The sequence below is a fragment of the Artemia sp. Qi Xiang Cuo genome, chromosome 12 (assembly GCF_049724085.1).
Source record: "Artemia sp. Qi Xiang Cuo chromosome 12, ASM4972408v1, whole genome shotgun sequence".
In the NCBI taxonomy this organism is placed as follows: domain Eukaryota; kingdom Metazoa; phylum Arthropoda; class Branchiopoda; order Anostraca; family Artemiidae; genus Artemia; species Artemia sp. Qi Xiang Cuo.
In genome coordinates, this window is record NC_142805.1 from 17,532,731 (window position 1) to 17,552,283 (window position 19,553).

Below are 19,553 nucleotides of genomic sequence, written 5' to 3' on the forward strand. Positions count from 1 at the left end.
AGCTTGTTTTTTTCTCAAAAAGATGAAGCAGGCTGTATATTTTCAATTAGTTAAGCAGTTTTTAAAATGCTATCGTTTTTTCAAAAGAAAGGACAGATGCGTACTAACTTCATCGACTTTCATATCCTTTTTAAAAATCAGATTCGGGTATTTCATTGGGAATTTTTTTTTTGGTCAATTTGTTGGTTATTTTTTTTTTTGGTCAATGTGATGTTTTTGCATTATTAAGATTGTGAAAATAACATTTAAAGTCAAATTGTCAACAAAATACGTAACTTATAATACAATCATGCGTTTTGCAATTTAATAGTGAACAGAATAGTGGTCAATCATACCAAGTGACGTATATGTTAGTTCTTAGGTGTATAATCGACTATGGAGAAACATGTAAGCATGAATATGGCCAGCGAATGCAGGTTTTTAACTTTACTCAAAGTTTTTCTCCTGAGGGGAATTTAACAGCAAATTATATCGATATCGTATTGGTACGATACTGATATATTGGTATTAGACCCGAAAAATTCATATTGGTCGGACTCTAACAGCTTAAAGTCAAGTAGTCTACTTAAACTGCCAGGTTTTTCTCAAGCTAGCTTGGACCAGAAACACAAAAAATAAAAAAGTTGCCAGTAGCAGAACTCGATAAAACTCCAAAACCTGTTGATACTTAGCAGCATAAACTATGTTTAGACAGCTTTGCTTTAACCAAAAATATGTCTAACAAAAGCCAACAAATTTCACTAAGCTGTGAAAACTGCCAAGTAACATGGTTATCAGGTTAGCCCACTTTTTTCACGCCTGGATTAGACATACTTTATGTGAAATGGATTTTCAATTAAAATAAATCTAGGAAAAAGATAATAGATATTGATTATTACTCACTGAGAGATTTCAGGTTAATTCCTTTAAAAGCACACTAATATTATTTTATTATATTACTATACCAGTTTCTTACTTTTAAATGAATTTGTCTGACACTATGCTGTCAGTGGCACTAGTAAAATTAAATTACCAAAGCCTCAACTCTTACAAGTTCAAATTTGGGACTTTCTTAGAATGGTCCACTAAATGCACACACTAATTACTGAATACACTAATTACTATTTCTCTACTTCTGAGCTTACTTTTAGGACTACTGTACAAGCTAGGTCTACCTGTAGACTGAATAAGCAACGAATTTTCTAGCCAAAAGAACATCTCCTTTGGGACACTAGATTTAATGAACTTGGGACACATTTATACCCTGAAAATTAAACCTTACTTCTAAAAGGTCTGACTATTTAGTCTAAATATATAATTTTCTTCCTTTTGTACATTGTGTTTTTGAGATTTAGGAAGGCAAATCTTTAAAGGAAATTAGAAAGAGGGCACACCCCAAGCGCCTCCCCAAGCCCCTCCCTTTAATTATGTTACCGCAGTAGTGCGATATCAGTTTGGCTCTGGAGATGAAGAAAAACAAAAAAGGTTCGGTAGGCTTTCTTCCAAGCCCATCGAGGATTAAGTTACTAACGAGTATTTCTACCTTTTTGCACAAAAAAAGGAGATGCATAGCAAATTCCTTAGAAAATCTTATTTCTGATCAACCCTACATCAACCCTCTCCTCCGCCAATAAAATACAGGCTTACTATATACAACTGTTACCATATACTATTGTTCGAGGCGCAGCTGCATTGTGGGACGACAGTGAAATTTTACCTAGGTTAAATGAAGGTTTGAAAAATCTTTTTTTTTTTACGATAAATAAAAGTTCAAATAGGGATAAAATCCTTTTAATAGACAGTGATACAAATTCACAAAAATACCAGATATTTCGGTCACATATGCAGTGACCGTCATCGGTAGTAAAACGTCAAATTATCTACGTCATATTTTTTTTTTACCGGAAAAGCAATGGTGTTCTTACTGTTTCTACTCCCTGGGTAGAAAGCTAAAAAAATAGATGCCATTTTTAAAGACAAAATAGATGGCATTTGATACATACCTGGCTGTGTGGACTGTAGAAAGTCTTAGGCATTTCATTGGACATCCCATAATTAGGCTTCCAAGGTGGGTCGGAAGGTACTATTGGCTCAGCTATTGTATGAGGCACAGCTGTATTTCTACTTAAATTGACACTTAAATTTTGTGGTTCTGCACTACTTGTATGCACATTTTGAGTTTCTAACTTTAATGTGGAACTCGATTTTTGATTTTGGGAATAATTAAAGTCACTTCCTTGTCGAAAAGCAGGATTAAATTTATAGTCAGGAATTGGTACATCTGATTGATGTCCTGGATAATAGAAACTACTGTCAAATCTACTTCCTAACTCTGTTTTTTTCTCAGTTATGCTTTGCAAATTTCTTACTTTCTGACTATAGGCTGAATTCTGACTGTAGGCTGAATCAGTTTCATAAGTAGGTAAATCACTTCTATATAAAAGTTTATCACGATAGCTTTCACTCAGATTTTCAATCTGATAATTATTATGCTTTTGAGATTCTTTGCGATGCATTTCGTATGGCCTGTAGTGGCTGAACATATGTGATGATGGCTGAGGGTTCGCTGACGAAGATTGCTGAAGATTTGCCACTGAAGACGTCTGAATATTATTCTTTTTACTGGGGGCTTGTTCACTTTTCAGCTGAAGGCTTTCTGCTGATTTACTTGAACTACCAGACAAATGAATATCACTGTGATCACTTTTTTCTTGTGCTTCAAATGGTCGGAATGGTTCATTCGGCCTGTTTAATCTGTCAGATTTAGATGAATCACACTTAAGCTTGTCCTCCTGCTGTGGGTCAGTACTGGTCCGTTCTCGTTTCACTAAGTTCTGAACAGTATAGTTGTGAAGATCTGTTGTGGGTTTCACTGTAAGTGATAGCGGTGATGATGATTGTTGTGCAGGCTCTGGATGACGATATAAATTTGGGTCAGGAAAATATGGAAGACCTGAAACATAAGGATATTTACTACCAGTAACCAAGCCATAAATACAATATATTTTAGGAAGAGAGGACAAGGGGGTAAAATTGACTAATACACTAAAAAAGGGGTTAGTTTAATGAAAATTGAGGGAGATAGAGGGTAGATATTTAAAAAAAAAATTTAAAGAGGTGATTAGGGTGATATTGAGATATTGGAGTGATTGGACACCCAGAAAAATAAAAACGGCAAAATAGAGATTCGGTAGGCTACTTTCTCCCAAACGCAATGAAGATTAAGTTACTACCAAGTATTTGTACCTTTTCCCACAAATTAAAGAAGGTAAGTGGAAAGTCACTGGAATTTTTTTATCATTCTTACCTCCTCCCCCCCCCCCCTCCCAATAAATGCAGGACTCCTACAAATAATTTTCTAGTTATAGCAACATTTCCTGACTTGTACATGGATGTAAGGTGCACAATGCGACATGGTGCAAGGACCTGCTTTTCTCCATGGTGCATACCTCCTTCTAATGACTTAGGCATAGCACATGGGCGTAAGATACAAAAGGCGACATGGTACATGAACCTACTTTTCTCCATGGTGCATACCTCCTTCTAATGACAGGTATAGCACATGGACGTAAGATGCAAAAGACGACATGGTGCATGGACCTACTTTTTTCCATAGTGCATACTTCCTTCTAATGACTTAGGTATAGCACATGGGCGTAAGATGCAGAAGGCGACATGGTGCAAGGACCAACTTTTATTAATAGAGTAATTTAAAACATCACCTAAAATTACTGGGGAGTTCAAAGACATGCAAATGAAAAATGAATCGAATCAGAAAGCAAGATCAAGCCTTTGGGCACAGCAGTTAAGAAACTCAACTTAAGATGATGGATTCTCAAACCTCTTATTTCTCTCATCAGCTCTTTAGCCTAGGAAAGCATTTTATATTGCATTCACTATAAATCTAAATATTAAGGAAAAAATCTTGGGCCAAGATATTGTCCACTAGACAGTTAATTGGGCCTCATTTCTGTTGTTCGTTTTCGGAAAAATATTCACTTTCTTTATTTTTGAAATTTTATTTTACAAATAATAATTTTTAGCAAAATTATATCCTTTATTTTAAAATGTTTGCCAAATTTTCGTGCTGCAGCGTTTCAATTTTTTTATGCCAATCTAATAAAACATCAAAAAAAAAAACTTAAGACAAAACATAAAAGTAAAATAAGATGACCTTTTCAGAGTAATGGTGAAAAGGTAACTCTTTTTTTTAAAAGGTGCCATCTTATTTTAGTTTTGTGTTTTGCTTTAAGGTTTGGTTTTTATAATTTCTCACTTTTATTCTCCAATGAGGACGGTCAAGCGGAGGTCTTGACCTAAATATCTGCATAATTTTTTATTTTCACGGCCTGTTATTGTCCTCGTTTTCTCTCTCTTTCGTGATTTAATGTTTTGTCAAAATATCTTCTTTTATATTAGTATTATAATATAAATTTATAAGGTTTATGAATTATAAATAAATATATATATTTATAAATTGTTACATATCAAATAAAAATTTGTTTTTCATAGAATAACAAGTTTTAATAAAAAGACTTAAAATAAATTGAAATTGTATTAAAACACAATAAAAGGAATAAATAAATTAATATGAAAATAAAATAAGAAATAAAGATAGAAAATTATATAATGTTTTTATTATCTACTTCATATTATTATCTTTTCACTTTATTCACAGGCTGAAAATCATCCTCGTTTTGTTTTATTTAATTTTCAAGAGGTTCCGGTACCACAAAAACATTTTGAAAGCTTCAACGTCGGCTGACCGTTTCAAAGACAAAAGGCCCACTAGTGAATCCTTCTAAGGACTGGCTATCATGATATTCAAGTGAAAAGACAGTGAAATTTTATATCATTTCAGCAAGTAACACCTGCGGGAGCTCCCAAAACGGCCAAATTTCTCAAACACATTTCCTTTGAGTTGATTTTTAGCGATTCCCGAGCATATATGCAAGAACCTTTTTAGGGACTGCCCTTTCCTGAACTTCAAAGAGAAAATTCTGCTCCATTTATTCCGAAAAACTTCCTGATGACGTTTGAAGTTGCATTAAAATGGTTATTTCTATCTGCGACATAAAACATGAGAAGCTAAACGGTTTTTCTACCATTTTCGGAGAAGTAGACGTCGCCACAAATTTTTATCACAAATTAATGCAAAAAAAAGTATGACAATTTTATCACAAATGAATGTAAAAAAAGGTGAGACAATACCTTTATTAAGGGAATAAGGCTGCCTTGTATTCGATTTTTCACCCGTATTGATAAAAGGCTCCTGATACGACTGGTGGTTATTAAATGATGGAAATCTATAGAGCTGAGAAAATCCAGATGACGGCATCGCCGGCGGAACGTAACTTTGTGTGTACGATGGATATTTTTGGTCACCATGGCTTGAGTGTGCCCGAGGTGGCTCGAGTGGGACTTTTGGCGGTGTCACTTGCACTGGAGTGGGCGTCACTTGTGAAGGAGTCACACTTTTGGGTGGTAGTTGAGCCTCTTTGGGTGCAGCCGGCTCACATTGGGTGGGTGAGGGGGAAATGCTTGATGACGTCGTCTGAGAAGTTTCCAGGTGATGATTAATAGCTTCTGCAAACTAAAAAAAAGAGCGTTATTATGCTTGATATCATAGACAGTAGGGTATACTATCTTTATGGACAAACTTCCTTTAATATTTGGGAGATAAGTAGTTGAGGCACTGCAATGAAACAAACAGAGGTTTTTAGGATCTCAGATTCAGCCCAGTTTATTTTCCGGTTTGATTCTTCGTCCTCTACAGTTTTGTTCGAAATAACAAAAAGACTTTGGCCGGAAAACAATTGCTCAATCTGCAGACCATAATTAAGAACGTTAAAAAATTAATCATTAGTTGGCCAGAATCAACCTTTTTAATGTAATATAAATATGTGTTCATTTTTATAATGGAGCCTCGCAGAGGTTTCTCCCTATGAGCGATCCGAGGACACAAGCATAATGCTATCAATGGAGGAAGCTGTAAAAAAAATGTCAACATGCTTTAAATTCTCAATTTTTGGGGCCTATTCAGTTTTTTGTAATCATCACAAAACCACCCCGGATATCCTAAATAGTCTTCTGAATCCCCTTAGGGGTTCTTTACTTACTGAGAAATGGAATTTTATATGAAAAAAAAAAAAATAGAAAACAAAAAAAATCTATAAAAACTCGAAATCTCCTTTTCTGGATACCCCTTTCCCCAAAGTTACCCCAATATACTCCAGTACTATTGAGCTACCCATTTTGACATTTTTCGTAAATCAATAAATCAGAACCATAGATCAATTCAAAGCTAAATTTCTCCTAAACCTTACTTATCAAACAGTTCGTGGTAACGAACTGTAATTAAGGAGTGATGTGGCTCAACAGTACCCAAAACTCTGAGAAACAGAGTCTTGGCAACAATATATACATCAAAAGAATCGAAGTTTGATCCTTATTCAAAATATGTTAAATTAATCAAATTTAATGGTACCCATCAAAAGTTACGAGCCTAAGAAAATTACCCAATTTTTGAATAAACGAGGAAATACCCTTAAAATTCAAGTGATCTTAAAGCGGATTACACCATCAGATTCAGCATACCAGAGGATCGTGTTATAGAGGTTTCAAGCTCCCATGTACAAAGTTGTGGAATTTTGCGTTTTTCACGCATCACGGATGCGTGTTTATTTTTATTTATTTATTTTTTCATTTGTTCTTTAACAATAATTTCTGATCGTTTCTAGTTTGAATCAAATAAAAAAAAGTGTTTTCAACTGACAGTAAGGAGCAACCTTAAAACTTGAAAAGAACAGAAATTGTTACGTATATGAGGGGGTCAACCCCTCGTCAATATCTCGCTCTTTACGCTAAAGTTCGGATTTTGTACCAATTCTTTAAGAATCACTCCTGAAGCAATTCTTTAAGAATGACTCCTGAATCATAAAGGCCGTTTAATTAGAATAAATAGCTCTTTTGAAAGTACTAAAAAAAAAACTTTAGCGTAAAGAGCGAGGTAATTTCAGTTCGTTTTAAGTAATGTTGCTCCTTACTTTCAGTTGAAAAAACTTTTTTTTATTGAATTTCTGATCGTTTTTTAAATAATACTAGGAAATTTTCTAAATAGAAAGTTCCCTTCCAATCCACGACACCAACGCTAGTCTCTTTCTGTAGAAGAAAAGGTTTCAACACTGCTCCCCCTCTACTCGAGACTAAAATTCAAGTTGGGCCAAATGCGAATTTCTAGAAGAAAAGGTTTTAACACTGCTCCCCCTCTACTCAAAATTAAAATCACAGCTGGGCCAAATGCAAATTTCTCGAAAAAATGTTTTAACGCTGCTTCTCCTCTAATCGAGACTGAAATTACAGCTGGACCAAAAGCAAATTTTCGTATTCATAGAGCCAAGTCAGGGATATGCGCAGGAGTAGGAGGAGGAGGCAGCAGCCCAAAATCTCGAGATTTTCCTTAACTCACTAAAACCGCCAGTTTGATTTACTGTTTCAGTAAATTCGTCTCCTCCTGAAAATAAATCAAATTGCACATGCCTTGGTCTCGTGGATTGGGAGGATGCACAAGACCAAAAGAATAAGTTCCACCTCCTTCCCCACTCTCCTCTGAATCTTATCATCCATGCTATTTTTTCTCTGTAAACTTTAACAAGACCTCTCATCAAAGATAACTGAGATTATTGATCCTTGGAATGAGGGTACTGAGAAAAAATGCTTGGGTGTGTTTGAACCTACACCCAAACGATGTTTGGGTGTGTATGGCGTTGGGTGATGGGTATCTCTCCGGTGATAGCACATTAAAGTATAAGGCATTTAGATTCTGGGCATCGAAACGCTTTGATTTTCGCATATCAGCCCACCCTCCCTTAGAGAATTACATCGAATCTCTCAAAGATTTGACTAATGTACGTTAAACTTGTGAAGGACATATACTGGTCCACGAGTTAGTACATATCAACCACTAGACATCCATAATCATTTAAGCACCAATTAAAAAATTCCACAGAACTCACTTCTTCAGGCATGACTGTTGTTCCGGGCAAAGGGCTAGGAGGCTTTTCTTGATTTGGCAAGGGGGCAACAGGGCTTAAAGCAGCAGGAAGACTTGATGGTCCCACTTCAAATATATTTATCTGTGGCAGCACTTCATTTTTGTCACTTTGAGACCCAGGAAATTCACTTGTGTTGTCACATGTATCTTCGCTCTCGCTGGCATCAATCTGAAAATTTTTCAGTTAATGAACGACAAATCTTGTAACTTTTTAAGTCAGGTATTTAAAAGCTATTGAAAAGAAAATTATCACATTCATTTTGGTTTTGTTTATTTTCTGTTGCTGATTCTGTTTTTGGCTTTAATCTTGTTGACATGTGTGTGAACAAGGTTAACATGTCCTATAACTCCTTGTATTTTCATTAGTACAGCCGTCATTAAATCTACTTAAACATGGAAAGTGGAGATGTCCTTTAAACAGTATTAAAAATTGAAAAAAAGGGTATTCACAAGTAGAGGATATTTGTTTCTCAATTACTTCACAAGGTTACATTTGCAGAGAAGTGTTTACTTCACAGGAGGGAAAGAACTTTTGGTTCATATTTGCTTCACATGTTTACTTGATTAGTTAGGGTCTATGAAGCATGTCGCTTTCTAAGGCTTCTAAAGGATTTCAAATGTCTCCAGAGATATATTAGTCAATGGAAGCGAACGGTGATTATAATGATTTAGAAAGCCAGCTTGATACATTATGCAGGTATATTGATATACACCACCTCTAGAAAGTCATCTTTGACTGTCACCCTAACGTTTGGATTTTTGCTTAAATATTTTTTTAGGCTAAAGATAGAATAAAGTACTTTTCAACATTTAGCGGGAGGTGCATTTTTTTTCGATTTAAGAAAATAAAATAAAATACTATTTCTCAAAATCTAAGGGTAAAATTTCCAGCTGCAGGATCCTCTCCAAGTAAAAGATTGTAAGAAACAAAATATGTTGTAGAATGTTTCTTTTATTTGCCCTTCCATTTTTTTTATTTTGTTTAATTTTGTTAATATTAAGTTTAAATTTTTTAATTTAAGTTTCTTCCCATTGTTAATTTTGCTCTGGTTTAATCATCAACGCACTTACGCCTTTACGGTTATTCCCTTTATACAAAAAGCTCGGTATGCTCTATTCCTAACATTGAGAATCTATAGCGTAAAATATAAAAATGTCATCATCAAACAACAAAAGATTTTTAGCAAAAGAAAATTCGACACTTAAGGTTCATGATCCCAATAGAACCAACATGTCGCGATTTTGCGACAAGTATCCAGCTGTAACTCGCACCGAAATGACATGATACTTATATCCTTGGATTCTTTAGTGTCAGATGTGTTTATTCACAGAACCAGAGTTATGATATTATTTAGACTTTCTCTTCGAAAATACTCTAACTTTCTTAAAAATCTGAATTTTTTTCATTTATATTTTTACGTACTTTGGACATATTTTTAGATGTAAAAAAAATAAAGAGGTATGCGGAAAGGTAAAAAAGAAAGAGGTAAATAATACGGCATTGGAGTTTACAGCTCCTACCGGCGGTGCTGATCTCCGTTTCTTGGCCCTTCAGCCAGGAAGTCCAATAGGGGATTGGGGTCCAGCCGTCCTGTGCTTTTGCACACTCTTCCTGTTTACCTTCCCCAGATTTCTCCGGGTACCCATTTAGAGCTGGGTCAACCCTGGCTGACCTTGCACAGTCACACCACTGACCCTCGTCCCAAACCAAATAATTGGGTACTCTAGGATTCGAACCCTCACCCTCTCGGGCAAAGAATCCTAAATCCAGCGCACCAATCCACTCGGCTAAGACGGCTCCTAGTGCGGAAAGTCCTTCTGAAATATTTTCATCTCCCTGAAACCCCTAATAAGACTGCCAACGATTTGAACATTTACCTTGCTTCCATCGTTCAAAGTTTCCCCCTTTAACTGGCTCAAGTCCAACAATTCCTCCCAATACCTCCTTCTCCCTAATTTCTCCCTCTGATGTTATGAATAAAATCCTAAAGCTTAAAAAATTAAGCACTTGTCCCATGGACATCCCCATTGACTTAATTAAAGCCTTTTCAGACAAAATTGCAGAACCTTTATCAATCATTTTCAACCACAACACACAATTTGGTAAATTCCCAAGTTGTTGAAAACCTGGTTTTATATTACCCGTCCCAAAAAATCTACCGGTCTGATCTTTGCCAAAGAACGTCCCATTACACTCGCTTCAGTTTTTTTCCAAACTTTATGAAGGTTTCCTCTGTGACTGGCTTAGAGTTAAAATTCGTCCACGTATTGACGTCCGACAGTAATTAATTTCCGACGGTAATTTAAATCGGTTATTTCCGACGGTAATTTAAATCGGTTATTTCCGACGGTAATTTAAATCCGTCCGACGGTAATTTAAAGAAAACTTCCACCTTTTACACTCAGTAGATAGCATTGTAAGTGGCCTAGAGAAAACAAATGTTTGGCTAAACCTTGTCTTAGTCGATTTCCAAGAAGCTTTTGACCTGGTAAACCACACCACCCTAATTCGTTCACTATTGGTTAACTTTAAACTTGATCCTCTCTTAGTAAATATTGTTATATCGTTTCTTTCAAATACATCTCAAGTCGTAAATATTTTCTCTGATCCCTTCCCTATTTACTGCAGAATTTCCCAAGGAACCTTATTGGGACCACCTTTATTTTTAGCTATGATTTACAATATTGGTAAAGAATTCCTCAAAAAGCGGAAATACGTAGATGACTTGTCGATCCTTGAAGTATTCACTGGAATAATAAAAGTGGCCCCCTCGAACCCCTAACCCATGTTTCAGATGAAGCTAAGAATCTAAATATGAAAGTAAATTCCACTAAATCAAATATAATGACAACAAATTTCTTGAAATCGATTCCCGTTTTCCTAGACCCTATCCCACCCAAAATGCTAGTGAAACATGTTAAACTCCTTGGTGTCACAATGTCAAATAATCTTAAGTGGGACATGCATGTTTTAAATTTTGTAAGACAAGCAAATGTTTCACTATCCATGTTCAAACTTTTAAACAAATTTAATAGCCCTAAGATCCATTCCCTTCGTGTTTATTTATCATTTGTCAGGTCTCTTTGATCATCTACAAAGAGAGCAAAATTCCATACTCCTTCCTCCTTAAATCCGCACGCATTACCACTTTAAAAGAAAGAAGGGAACAAATTTGTTTGCGTTTTGCTAATCCGCTATTTCTAATCCCCGTACTGAGGAGATCTTTCCCGATTCCACGACCCCATTAGACCCCGACTCCCCCATTTAACTTCCTTGGCAATCCCAGCGAATTCTCCGATCCATGTCGTTACTGAAAGATTACAGAAAAGTTTACCCCCTTTATTCTGGAGCGCCTTAATAATTCCTGATCTACACCAAAGATCTGCACCTGATCTGCACCTGCATCTGATTGCACCAAAATTAACTCCTCCGTCCCTTATTTTAGTTGTTGGTCTATGCTCACAATAATCACGTGTCATTTTGTTTTCTTTATCTTTGGTCACTTTTATTTTGCCCACTTGTGATATTTATTTATGCTATATTTCATTTTTAACCTTGTCTTAGACACAATCCTTTCTTTAATTGTAAATATCTCATTTTGACAGTTAATTCGACTTTATTTTTATTGTTGTTTTTTTTTTGTTTTTTTTTACGGTATTTGACTTTGGATACGAATTCAGCAATATTTTTTCTTTTATCCTGTGATTTCGTTTTATCCCCCACCATTTCTGTTGCTGTTTTTGCCATTAATCGTATAAAGCTCATTTTAATTCTTGGACTTGAAATATTTTTTTCTTTGCGTTAATTTTGGTTGACCATTTTTATGCATGGTGTTTCTTTTACTTTTGTCTTGGGATATTATTTGTTTCCATGTTTTGCTTTCTCTTTTGGGACATATGAAGCGAATTCGGCTCTATTAGAGCTTGTGATAGCCTTTCGAAAATAAGCATTATCTTATCTCTCTTATCTTATCTAACCTTGGCTATCGAAAGATAGAAAAAACCTTCGTCTAACGTTGAAACATTAAAACCGAATAACTGAAGAAAAATAAAACACCAAAAACCTTACCCCCCACCAAAAAAAAATATATTATTCATTGATTTTCAACCATTGCTGGAAATTTTCTTAATGGTAAAATAGACCTCTTTACTGACCTGCATTTTATTAATGGAAAACAATTTTTTTTTTTTTACCAGAAGACTTTTACAAAGCTAATATCTACCTATTGCAGGGTTCGGACAGGTCGGTTCGTTTCAAATTATAGGCTCTGTCCTATTTTTATAGGATTTCCAGGGCATGTTAAAACACAGGAATTTATTGGAACTTATAGGCGAGTCCGAACCCTGCTATTGACTAGTAAAAAAAAAAAAAAAAAAAAAAAAAAAAAAAAAAAAAAAAAAATCTACTGCCACTTGGTTAAAAACAATTTAAAATCTGCAATTTACTAATAGTATAAGCAACTTATAAAAGTTGAAGTTGCAGCTGGCGATAGTGTCAGAAAAACTAACCTCTAACACCATATAGTTTCTTTGTTGTTTTTTTTTAGGGCAATAATACGGCAAAATTGGTCCTGTAATAAACGTCTGATCTCGGTTTTGAAAAAAAGAACAAGGTTTGAAAGAAATACCAAGAAACGCCAAACATTAGATCGTGTTGGTGATTTTTTCTAGACTAAAGCGTTTCCATTCTTATATAGGTTATTCATACTTTTTGCACTGCATCTTCTTAGCCTTTTATTCTCTAATGTTGGCTCTGTGGGTTTGATCTATTAAGCATCTAAAACATTCAGACAAAACTAGCATTAAGGTATCTACAGCAGCATTGCATAAGCTTTAAATAAATCGTACCGGTGTTCTGTGCAAATTGTTCCCAAAAGATTCTTAGTTGTACAATTATACGTTGGTTTTGATTTCACGGACAAAAATATTAGAATAAAATGAAAGACCAGCAACTTATTTTTTCATTGATATCTTCATTCTTTCCAATAAAATAATTTTGGAAACTGTTTCTTGTGTACTGATTCGTCTGAAATTCCAAGATTTCTTTTCTTTGACAGAAATCTCTAAGAGATTTCTCTTTCGAAAATCCGCCAAAATGTACGAGAAATTTTGGATTGTACCCTGAAAAATCTATATATACCACATTGTACGAAGACTTCTAAATGGTGCCAAAAACGGTACAATTGTACCGCGCGACCACCGCTGGTTTAGATACGCTTAGTATATTGAATAGCTTACATTAAGTTCTCCATAAGAACTTCCTGGTTGGCTTGCATCACTATGAGCATCGATGGCAGACTGCCTGTCTTGTGGGCTGCAAGGGGTTGATCCCCCTCGTTTCTTAGATGCTTTAGGGACACGATTCTGAAGCCTTGATTTCGAAAGTTTTTTCTTTGGCTCAACAGCATGATTCTGATTTTCAATGCGAGTCTTCAAAAATGGCTTGAATGCCTCCTAAAAACAAGTCATTTTCCTTTAGTCAAGTTATTTTTTTTCAAAAACGTTCTTTTTCAACCGATATGTTTTCCCTAATCTCCATATTGAAGTGTTTAGCAAGCTGGAAAAAAAAACTAGTTTCGATGAGTTTTGGAAAATGTTAGTTGAATCTTTTTTACGAACTATTTGTTCTGTAATTAACTATTTTTGATATGAATAATTAAATATATTATATGAAGTTTACAACCTATTTATTTGTATTTATTTATTGAAATTTTTGCATTTCTTATTAAAATTACGAATAATTTTGTTTCAGGATCATGATATGATGTAGTTTTATGGTGTGCGAAATATTTAAGTAAGTATTCGTGGGTACACAGTTCTACTCCCCCACTCCCACCCCCGCTCCTTATACCTTATATTCTATAGTTATTTCTCTGTTAGTAGCACACCATCAAAAGTGACACTGAGTAACATATTACTGCTACAACTACCTGTTTCCACTCAGTAGAACTAATGTATTTACTGATTACCGTTTTTCAAAAATTACATCACGTTGTGCTTAACAGACAATACTGTTTTACCAGCTTACCGAATACATTGAGGGCTGAGGAAGAAGGGGAAGTACATGCTGAAGGGAGTGTATCATAAACGATTACCGATCTTGAAGCTTTTTCTTTTCTTCAAATATAAGATTTTGATTTTCCATATGAGCCTGCAAAAATGGCTCGAGTGCATCCCCAATGGTTTATTATATATTTTTTTTAATTTGGCCCTGGAAACCTCCTTGTATCAGCAGTCTTGACATAGGAGTCGCCACATGTGACCCTAGGAGGGGAGGAATCCCTTCTTGGAAACAGAGTATATTACAAATACGCATCAAAAGAAAAAAATGAGGAATGCGCCCATTCTAGTAAAAACAGAACTAGTAGCACCACTTGCTTCCCTCCCCTTAATGTGAAAAGTTTTTTGTTGCACCCTCAAGTCTGATCGCTCATAATCTTTATATTCAAGTATTGAGAAAATAGCAAAAAAGAAAAAAATCCTGGGTGTGATGAATTTTTAGAATAGATATTGTTTTTCGTTTTGAAACCCACCATTCAAAATCAGAAGACCAAGCAGAGAAAAAAACAAATAAAAATTTATTTAGTTTAAAATTTAAGTAAATTTAGCTCAAGCCAAATATATATTTAGGAATTTTTTTATCTACATTGCAAACCCTAGGGGTAGCAGCCTAATGATTCATAATAAAGTCAGAAGCCCTTTTAACAACATAATAAGTAGGTATAAGGTATGTTGCCTCTATTTTCACTCATAAAAATAGTTACAAAACTTAAAATATTGTTAACAAATAATTTCTGCTTCATTTGTGATCCCTAAAAAGACCTCCTAAAAAGGCACAAACAGTCATATCCCAGAAATAAAGTATACACCAATCCATTTGCTGACATAAGTTTGAAGTATAAATCAGCCTGATTTATAAAATCAGTAAGGAAGATTTCAGGAATCGGTTTCTTGGGCAAGGACTGTGCATTTTGTTGGATTTGGGGAAGAGGATTATGTTAGGGGATCCCGAAATGGATCGAAAAACTTTTGTTTGAGATTAATTACATTTTGAGTGAACTTCGGTGGATCATTTGCTAGGCCAAGATTCTTCAGATTTCTCAAGAGCCTACTCTGGAAACAACATGTGCCCCTGAGTAAATCAAAAGATGCTATGTGCATCTGATTTTTCGAACTATTTACCAATATTTCAGAAGTGGCGTTAGGGATCGAGTTGAAGCTTTCAGGTAGTGTTGGAGAGGTGAGCAAAATGGAAGTTTGATTTCGACCTGGGGGAGGGGTTAGAGGTAAATTGAAAGGCATATGGGTGCCTTTATAATATATAAAAGCATATAAACATTATGTATATATAAATATATATATATATATATATATATATATATATATATATATATATATATATAGATCTAAAATAAGATAGGGTATAAACAAGACGCATTAGACTGATTCACTGTTCTATTAATTTATCTGTGGAAAGTATTACGAAAAGGGTCCAAAATATGGGGACTTTACGTAATAGATGGAAGTGATAGATGGCTCTCGCGCCGTTGAGGCTGCAAGTCATTCTATCCTAGTTTAACTTGTTCAGTGCCTTGAAATACTCCTCCCTTTGCGATGAAAGTGGTATTAATAAAAACTGTATTAATAGTGCTATTCTTTGTGACTGGGGCTGCTGCTGAAAACTGGATTGATCAATGCAAAAAAGGTACTTTCATTTCTTTTGCTGTTTTGGCGCCATCTGTCATAGCCACACTCGTCACACTAAGAATTTATAAAAATATAGATGACAGTCCCTTCGTTCGCAAGCGAACAAGAAGAGGACGCAGAGGTGGCAGAAAGAAATTTAAGATTGACGTGTTAGTCACCTACGGACGATTGGCCAGCCAAAAGCCTAAGCGTGAGAGGTGTTTAGTCTCAATCCCGCGCGTGAGCCTACCGCCCCGGCTGATCCCTGACAACAGTGATCCTACCAATGATTTCGGGTCTGATTGTCCTCCAGTATTATCGCCGCAGGTTCTCTCTTGTAAACACCAACTTCCCAACTTCCTTCTGAGCAATGTCCGCTCACTAACGAATAAAGTAGATGAGTTAGATGTCATTCTACGTCAGAATAATATCCATATCGCCGCAATGACCGAAACATGGCAGCTCGACGAAACAAGTGGAAGGATGGCTGGTAACAAGGCTTTCTTGAACACTAGAACAGACAGGATTGGCGGAGGTGTTGCCCTGTATGTACGTGATGACATCCCCTGCAAATATTGAGATAACTTCAATAACCCTAGCCATGAAGCGATCTGGGCATTATGCAAGCCAAAACATTTACCACGAGATGTCTCTTGCATCATTATTGCAAGTATCTACTATCCTGAAAGCGCCAAGAACAGACGGCTGTTGGTATCCTACCTTCAGTCTACGTTAGACACATTACGTCAGCGGTATAGCCACCCGGGCTTCATAATAGCTGGTGACTTCAACCAAACAAAGAAACAATGGCTTGCTAATACGCTGGGTATGTCACAAGTGGTCAAGATACCCACCCATGTGACCGGGAGCACCCTTGACCTTATTCTTACAAACCTTGCTCCATATTACAAAGACGTGTCTTCGAACGGGCCATTGGGCAAATCGGACCATCACACTCTGCTGATGAAGGCAAAAAGTGAAATCAGGAAGCTTAAGAAAATAAAAGTACTCCGGAGACCTATCACGAAGTCTGCTATTAATACGTACGGAATTTGGGTCGGTACTCACTGCTTCAGCGAAGTATACAACGAAAGCGATGTCAACAGGAAAGCAGAAATATTTCAGTCCCTACTCTATGAGAAATACTTAGAAGTTTTCCTGGAAAAGCAATTTGTCGTGAGCGAATCTGACAAGCCCTGGATCACTCCAAAAATAAAACAGCTGATTCGCAAAAAAACCACTGTAAGGCAGTCAAGTGGTGACGCAACGTCGTTACGATTATTAAGAAACAAAATCGTTAGCCTTTGTCGCGAGGCAAGAAAGTCCTTCGGAAAATCCCTTTTGGACACTGAAATAAAAAAGGATCCCCGTAAATGGCACCGTCTAGTGAGGCAGATTGCTGGAAAAACAGTATCATCCAGTATCCGTATTCTGAACGATGATGGGTCACTCGTGAGTGCAAATGACGTCAACAATTACTTTACTGACATTTGTACATCCTTTCCTGCCCCAACTAACACTGAAATAGAGAATCTACTGTCAATATGCCCTGACGAAGGTGAAATCGAAATAGTTGAGTATCAAGTTTTCAATGAGCTGAACAAGTTGTGTCCATCCAGTAGCTCTTTTCCTGAAGAGCTACCTATAAGGTTAATACGAGAGTTCTCTCTTTTCCTTGCCAAGCCACTTGGACACATCATCAGCGAATGTTTCGCCCAGTCAACTTTCCCGTCGTGCTGGAAACGCGCATTTGTGCGTGTTATACCGAAGACTAAAACACCCAAATCTTGCAACGAGTTACGACCGATATCAATCACATCTACCTTTGCAAAAGTCACCGAGTCATTCATCCTGCGTGAATTGCTCAAGCAAACGCGGGAAAACATAGACCGTTACCAGTATGGCGGCCTAAAAGGTTGCAATACCTCGATATACCTCGTGCGCCTAGTTGACATTATCTTTAAGTGGCTTGACAAGGGCAGTACCTTCATTGACCTAGCTCTCGCCGATTTCAGGAAGGCATTTGACCTGATTTGTCATCTTACGGCAGCAAAAAATATGCGAGCACTGGGCGCACAGAAGCGGTCTCTTGCATTAGTGATGAGCTTCCTTCAGGACAGAATGCAGTGTGTATTTCCATTGTTTGAAGGTGACTTGATCTCATACTGGTCTAAACTTACCTGTGGAGCCCCTCAGGGTCCAAGACTTGCTGGTTTCATATTTATCTCCCTCATCAACTTCCTCCTTCAGAATTTCGAAGAGCGACTCAAATTCGTCGACGATTTGTCATTTGTCCTCAAATACGTCGTGAGAGAAGGTGTAATCGAACGTCAGTTCAGCGAGACCCTTCTGGCATCCTTCTCTGAGGACTGTGAACGTTACAAGTTGACACTGAATGCAGATAAATCAACGATCCTCAGGTTTTGCCCCTTAAAACGTGATCTGGAATTCCTGCAAGTCCCTTTCCCTATTGTTCCATCTGCAAAAATCCTCGGAGTCACATTATCGATGGACTGCACATTCACCGAACACGTGGAGAAGGTTATTAAGGCTGGCAATGCATCACTTCAGACCCTAGTCCTGATGCGCAGGTTTGGCTGCGACACTCAAAGCCTAAAAAATGCCTATATTACGTATGTGAGACCTCTACTCGAATATGCCGTCGCTGTCTGGGGACCTTTTGTCCAGAGCATCCACTACCTTTGCGATGACCTTGAATCTTTGCAGAAACGAGCTGTTAACATAATCGTTGGTAACAGAAGTGACGACTACAACAAACTCTTGCAAGAACTGAACCTTGAATCTCTCAGCGACAGACGATTATCACTGATCATGTCCCTCGGCAAGTCACTGCTATCTTCGCCCCATCACAGACTGATCCTCCCACCTGATGCTCCTGTTAACCAAAGAACCAGATCCCAGTCGAAGCTACAACCCCCTGTCTGCAGGACCAACCGCTACAAAAACACGTTTGTCCCCTTTTTCGTTGAAGCATACAACAAGACTTAGTGTTATTTGAATTCACGTGTTAGTGTTTTTATAGTGTTCTTTGTATTTTTTTTTTTTCTTCTCATATTGTTGTAAAGACGACATAAATTAGCCATGGCTACGCTTTTCGATCTTAATAAAACTATGTCTATGTCTATGTCTATGTCTATGTCTAATGGATCTTTTGTACTGATTTTTTTTTACATAATTTTTTCATATATATTAATCCCTAAAAGTTGTATCGGGTAATACTTCCTCTTAAAAACTTGCCAGTACCCAAGATCTAAAGTTTTACAGGATCAGTAACTAAGCAATTGTATGGTTACGCAAAAAATTTTAATTCCCAAATTTTTTTTTATTTTCACCAAAACAATTTTTTATCCCCAAAAGTTGTGTCTGGTACCCCTTCCACTTAAAAAAAAAACACCGGTAACCAGGATCAAAAGTTTATGGTATCAAAAACCAAGCAATTAACTTGTCACGCAATGATTTTTAATCCCCAAAGTTGTGTCTGGCAACACTTCTTCTTAGAAGGCAAAAAATTTTCTTTTTTTACATTTTTCTTATATTTTGGATCCCCAAAAGTTGTGCCTGGTACCACTTCCACTTATAAAATTACAAATAACGAGGATCAAAAGCTTTACAGCCAAGCAATCAACTGGTTACGCAAAAATCTTTAATCCCAAAAGTTTGTCTGGTGCCAATTCTTCAAAGAGGTTAAAAAGTCTTCTTTTTTTTCTTTTTGATGCCCAAAAGTTGTGTCTGGTATAACTTATTCTTATAAAATTGCCAATAACCAGGAACAAAGTTTTAAAGCCTCAGAAACCAAGCAATCAACTGGTTACAC

The 19,553-nt window shown here is 36.4% G+C and overlaps 1 protein-coding gene across 2 annotated transcripts in view; it reads right to left on the bottom strand.

Annotated features, from left to right (window-relative positions):
• Positions 1 to 19,553, bottom strand: part of LOC148945852 (uncharacterized) — a 78,186-nt gene that overhangs the window by 37,718 nt on the left and 20,915 nt on the right. For both annotated transcript variants that reach the window (XM_089097852.1, XM_089097853.1), the window contains exons 3-6: positions 13,271 to 13,486; positions 7,995 to 8,201; positions 5,191 to 5,572; positions 1,983 to 2,932 (exon numbers count right to left, since the gene is read on the bottom strand). In XM_089097852.1, the coding sequence (XP_088953978.1) occupies positions 1,983 to 2,932; positions 5,191 to 5,572; positions 7,995 to 8,201; positions 13,271 to 13,486 (1,755 nt within the window). The remainder of the gene's footprint in view (positions 1 to 1,982; positions 2,933 to 5,190; positions 5,573 to 7,994; positions 8,202 to 13,270; positions 13,487 to 19,553) is intronic.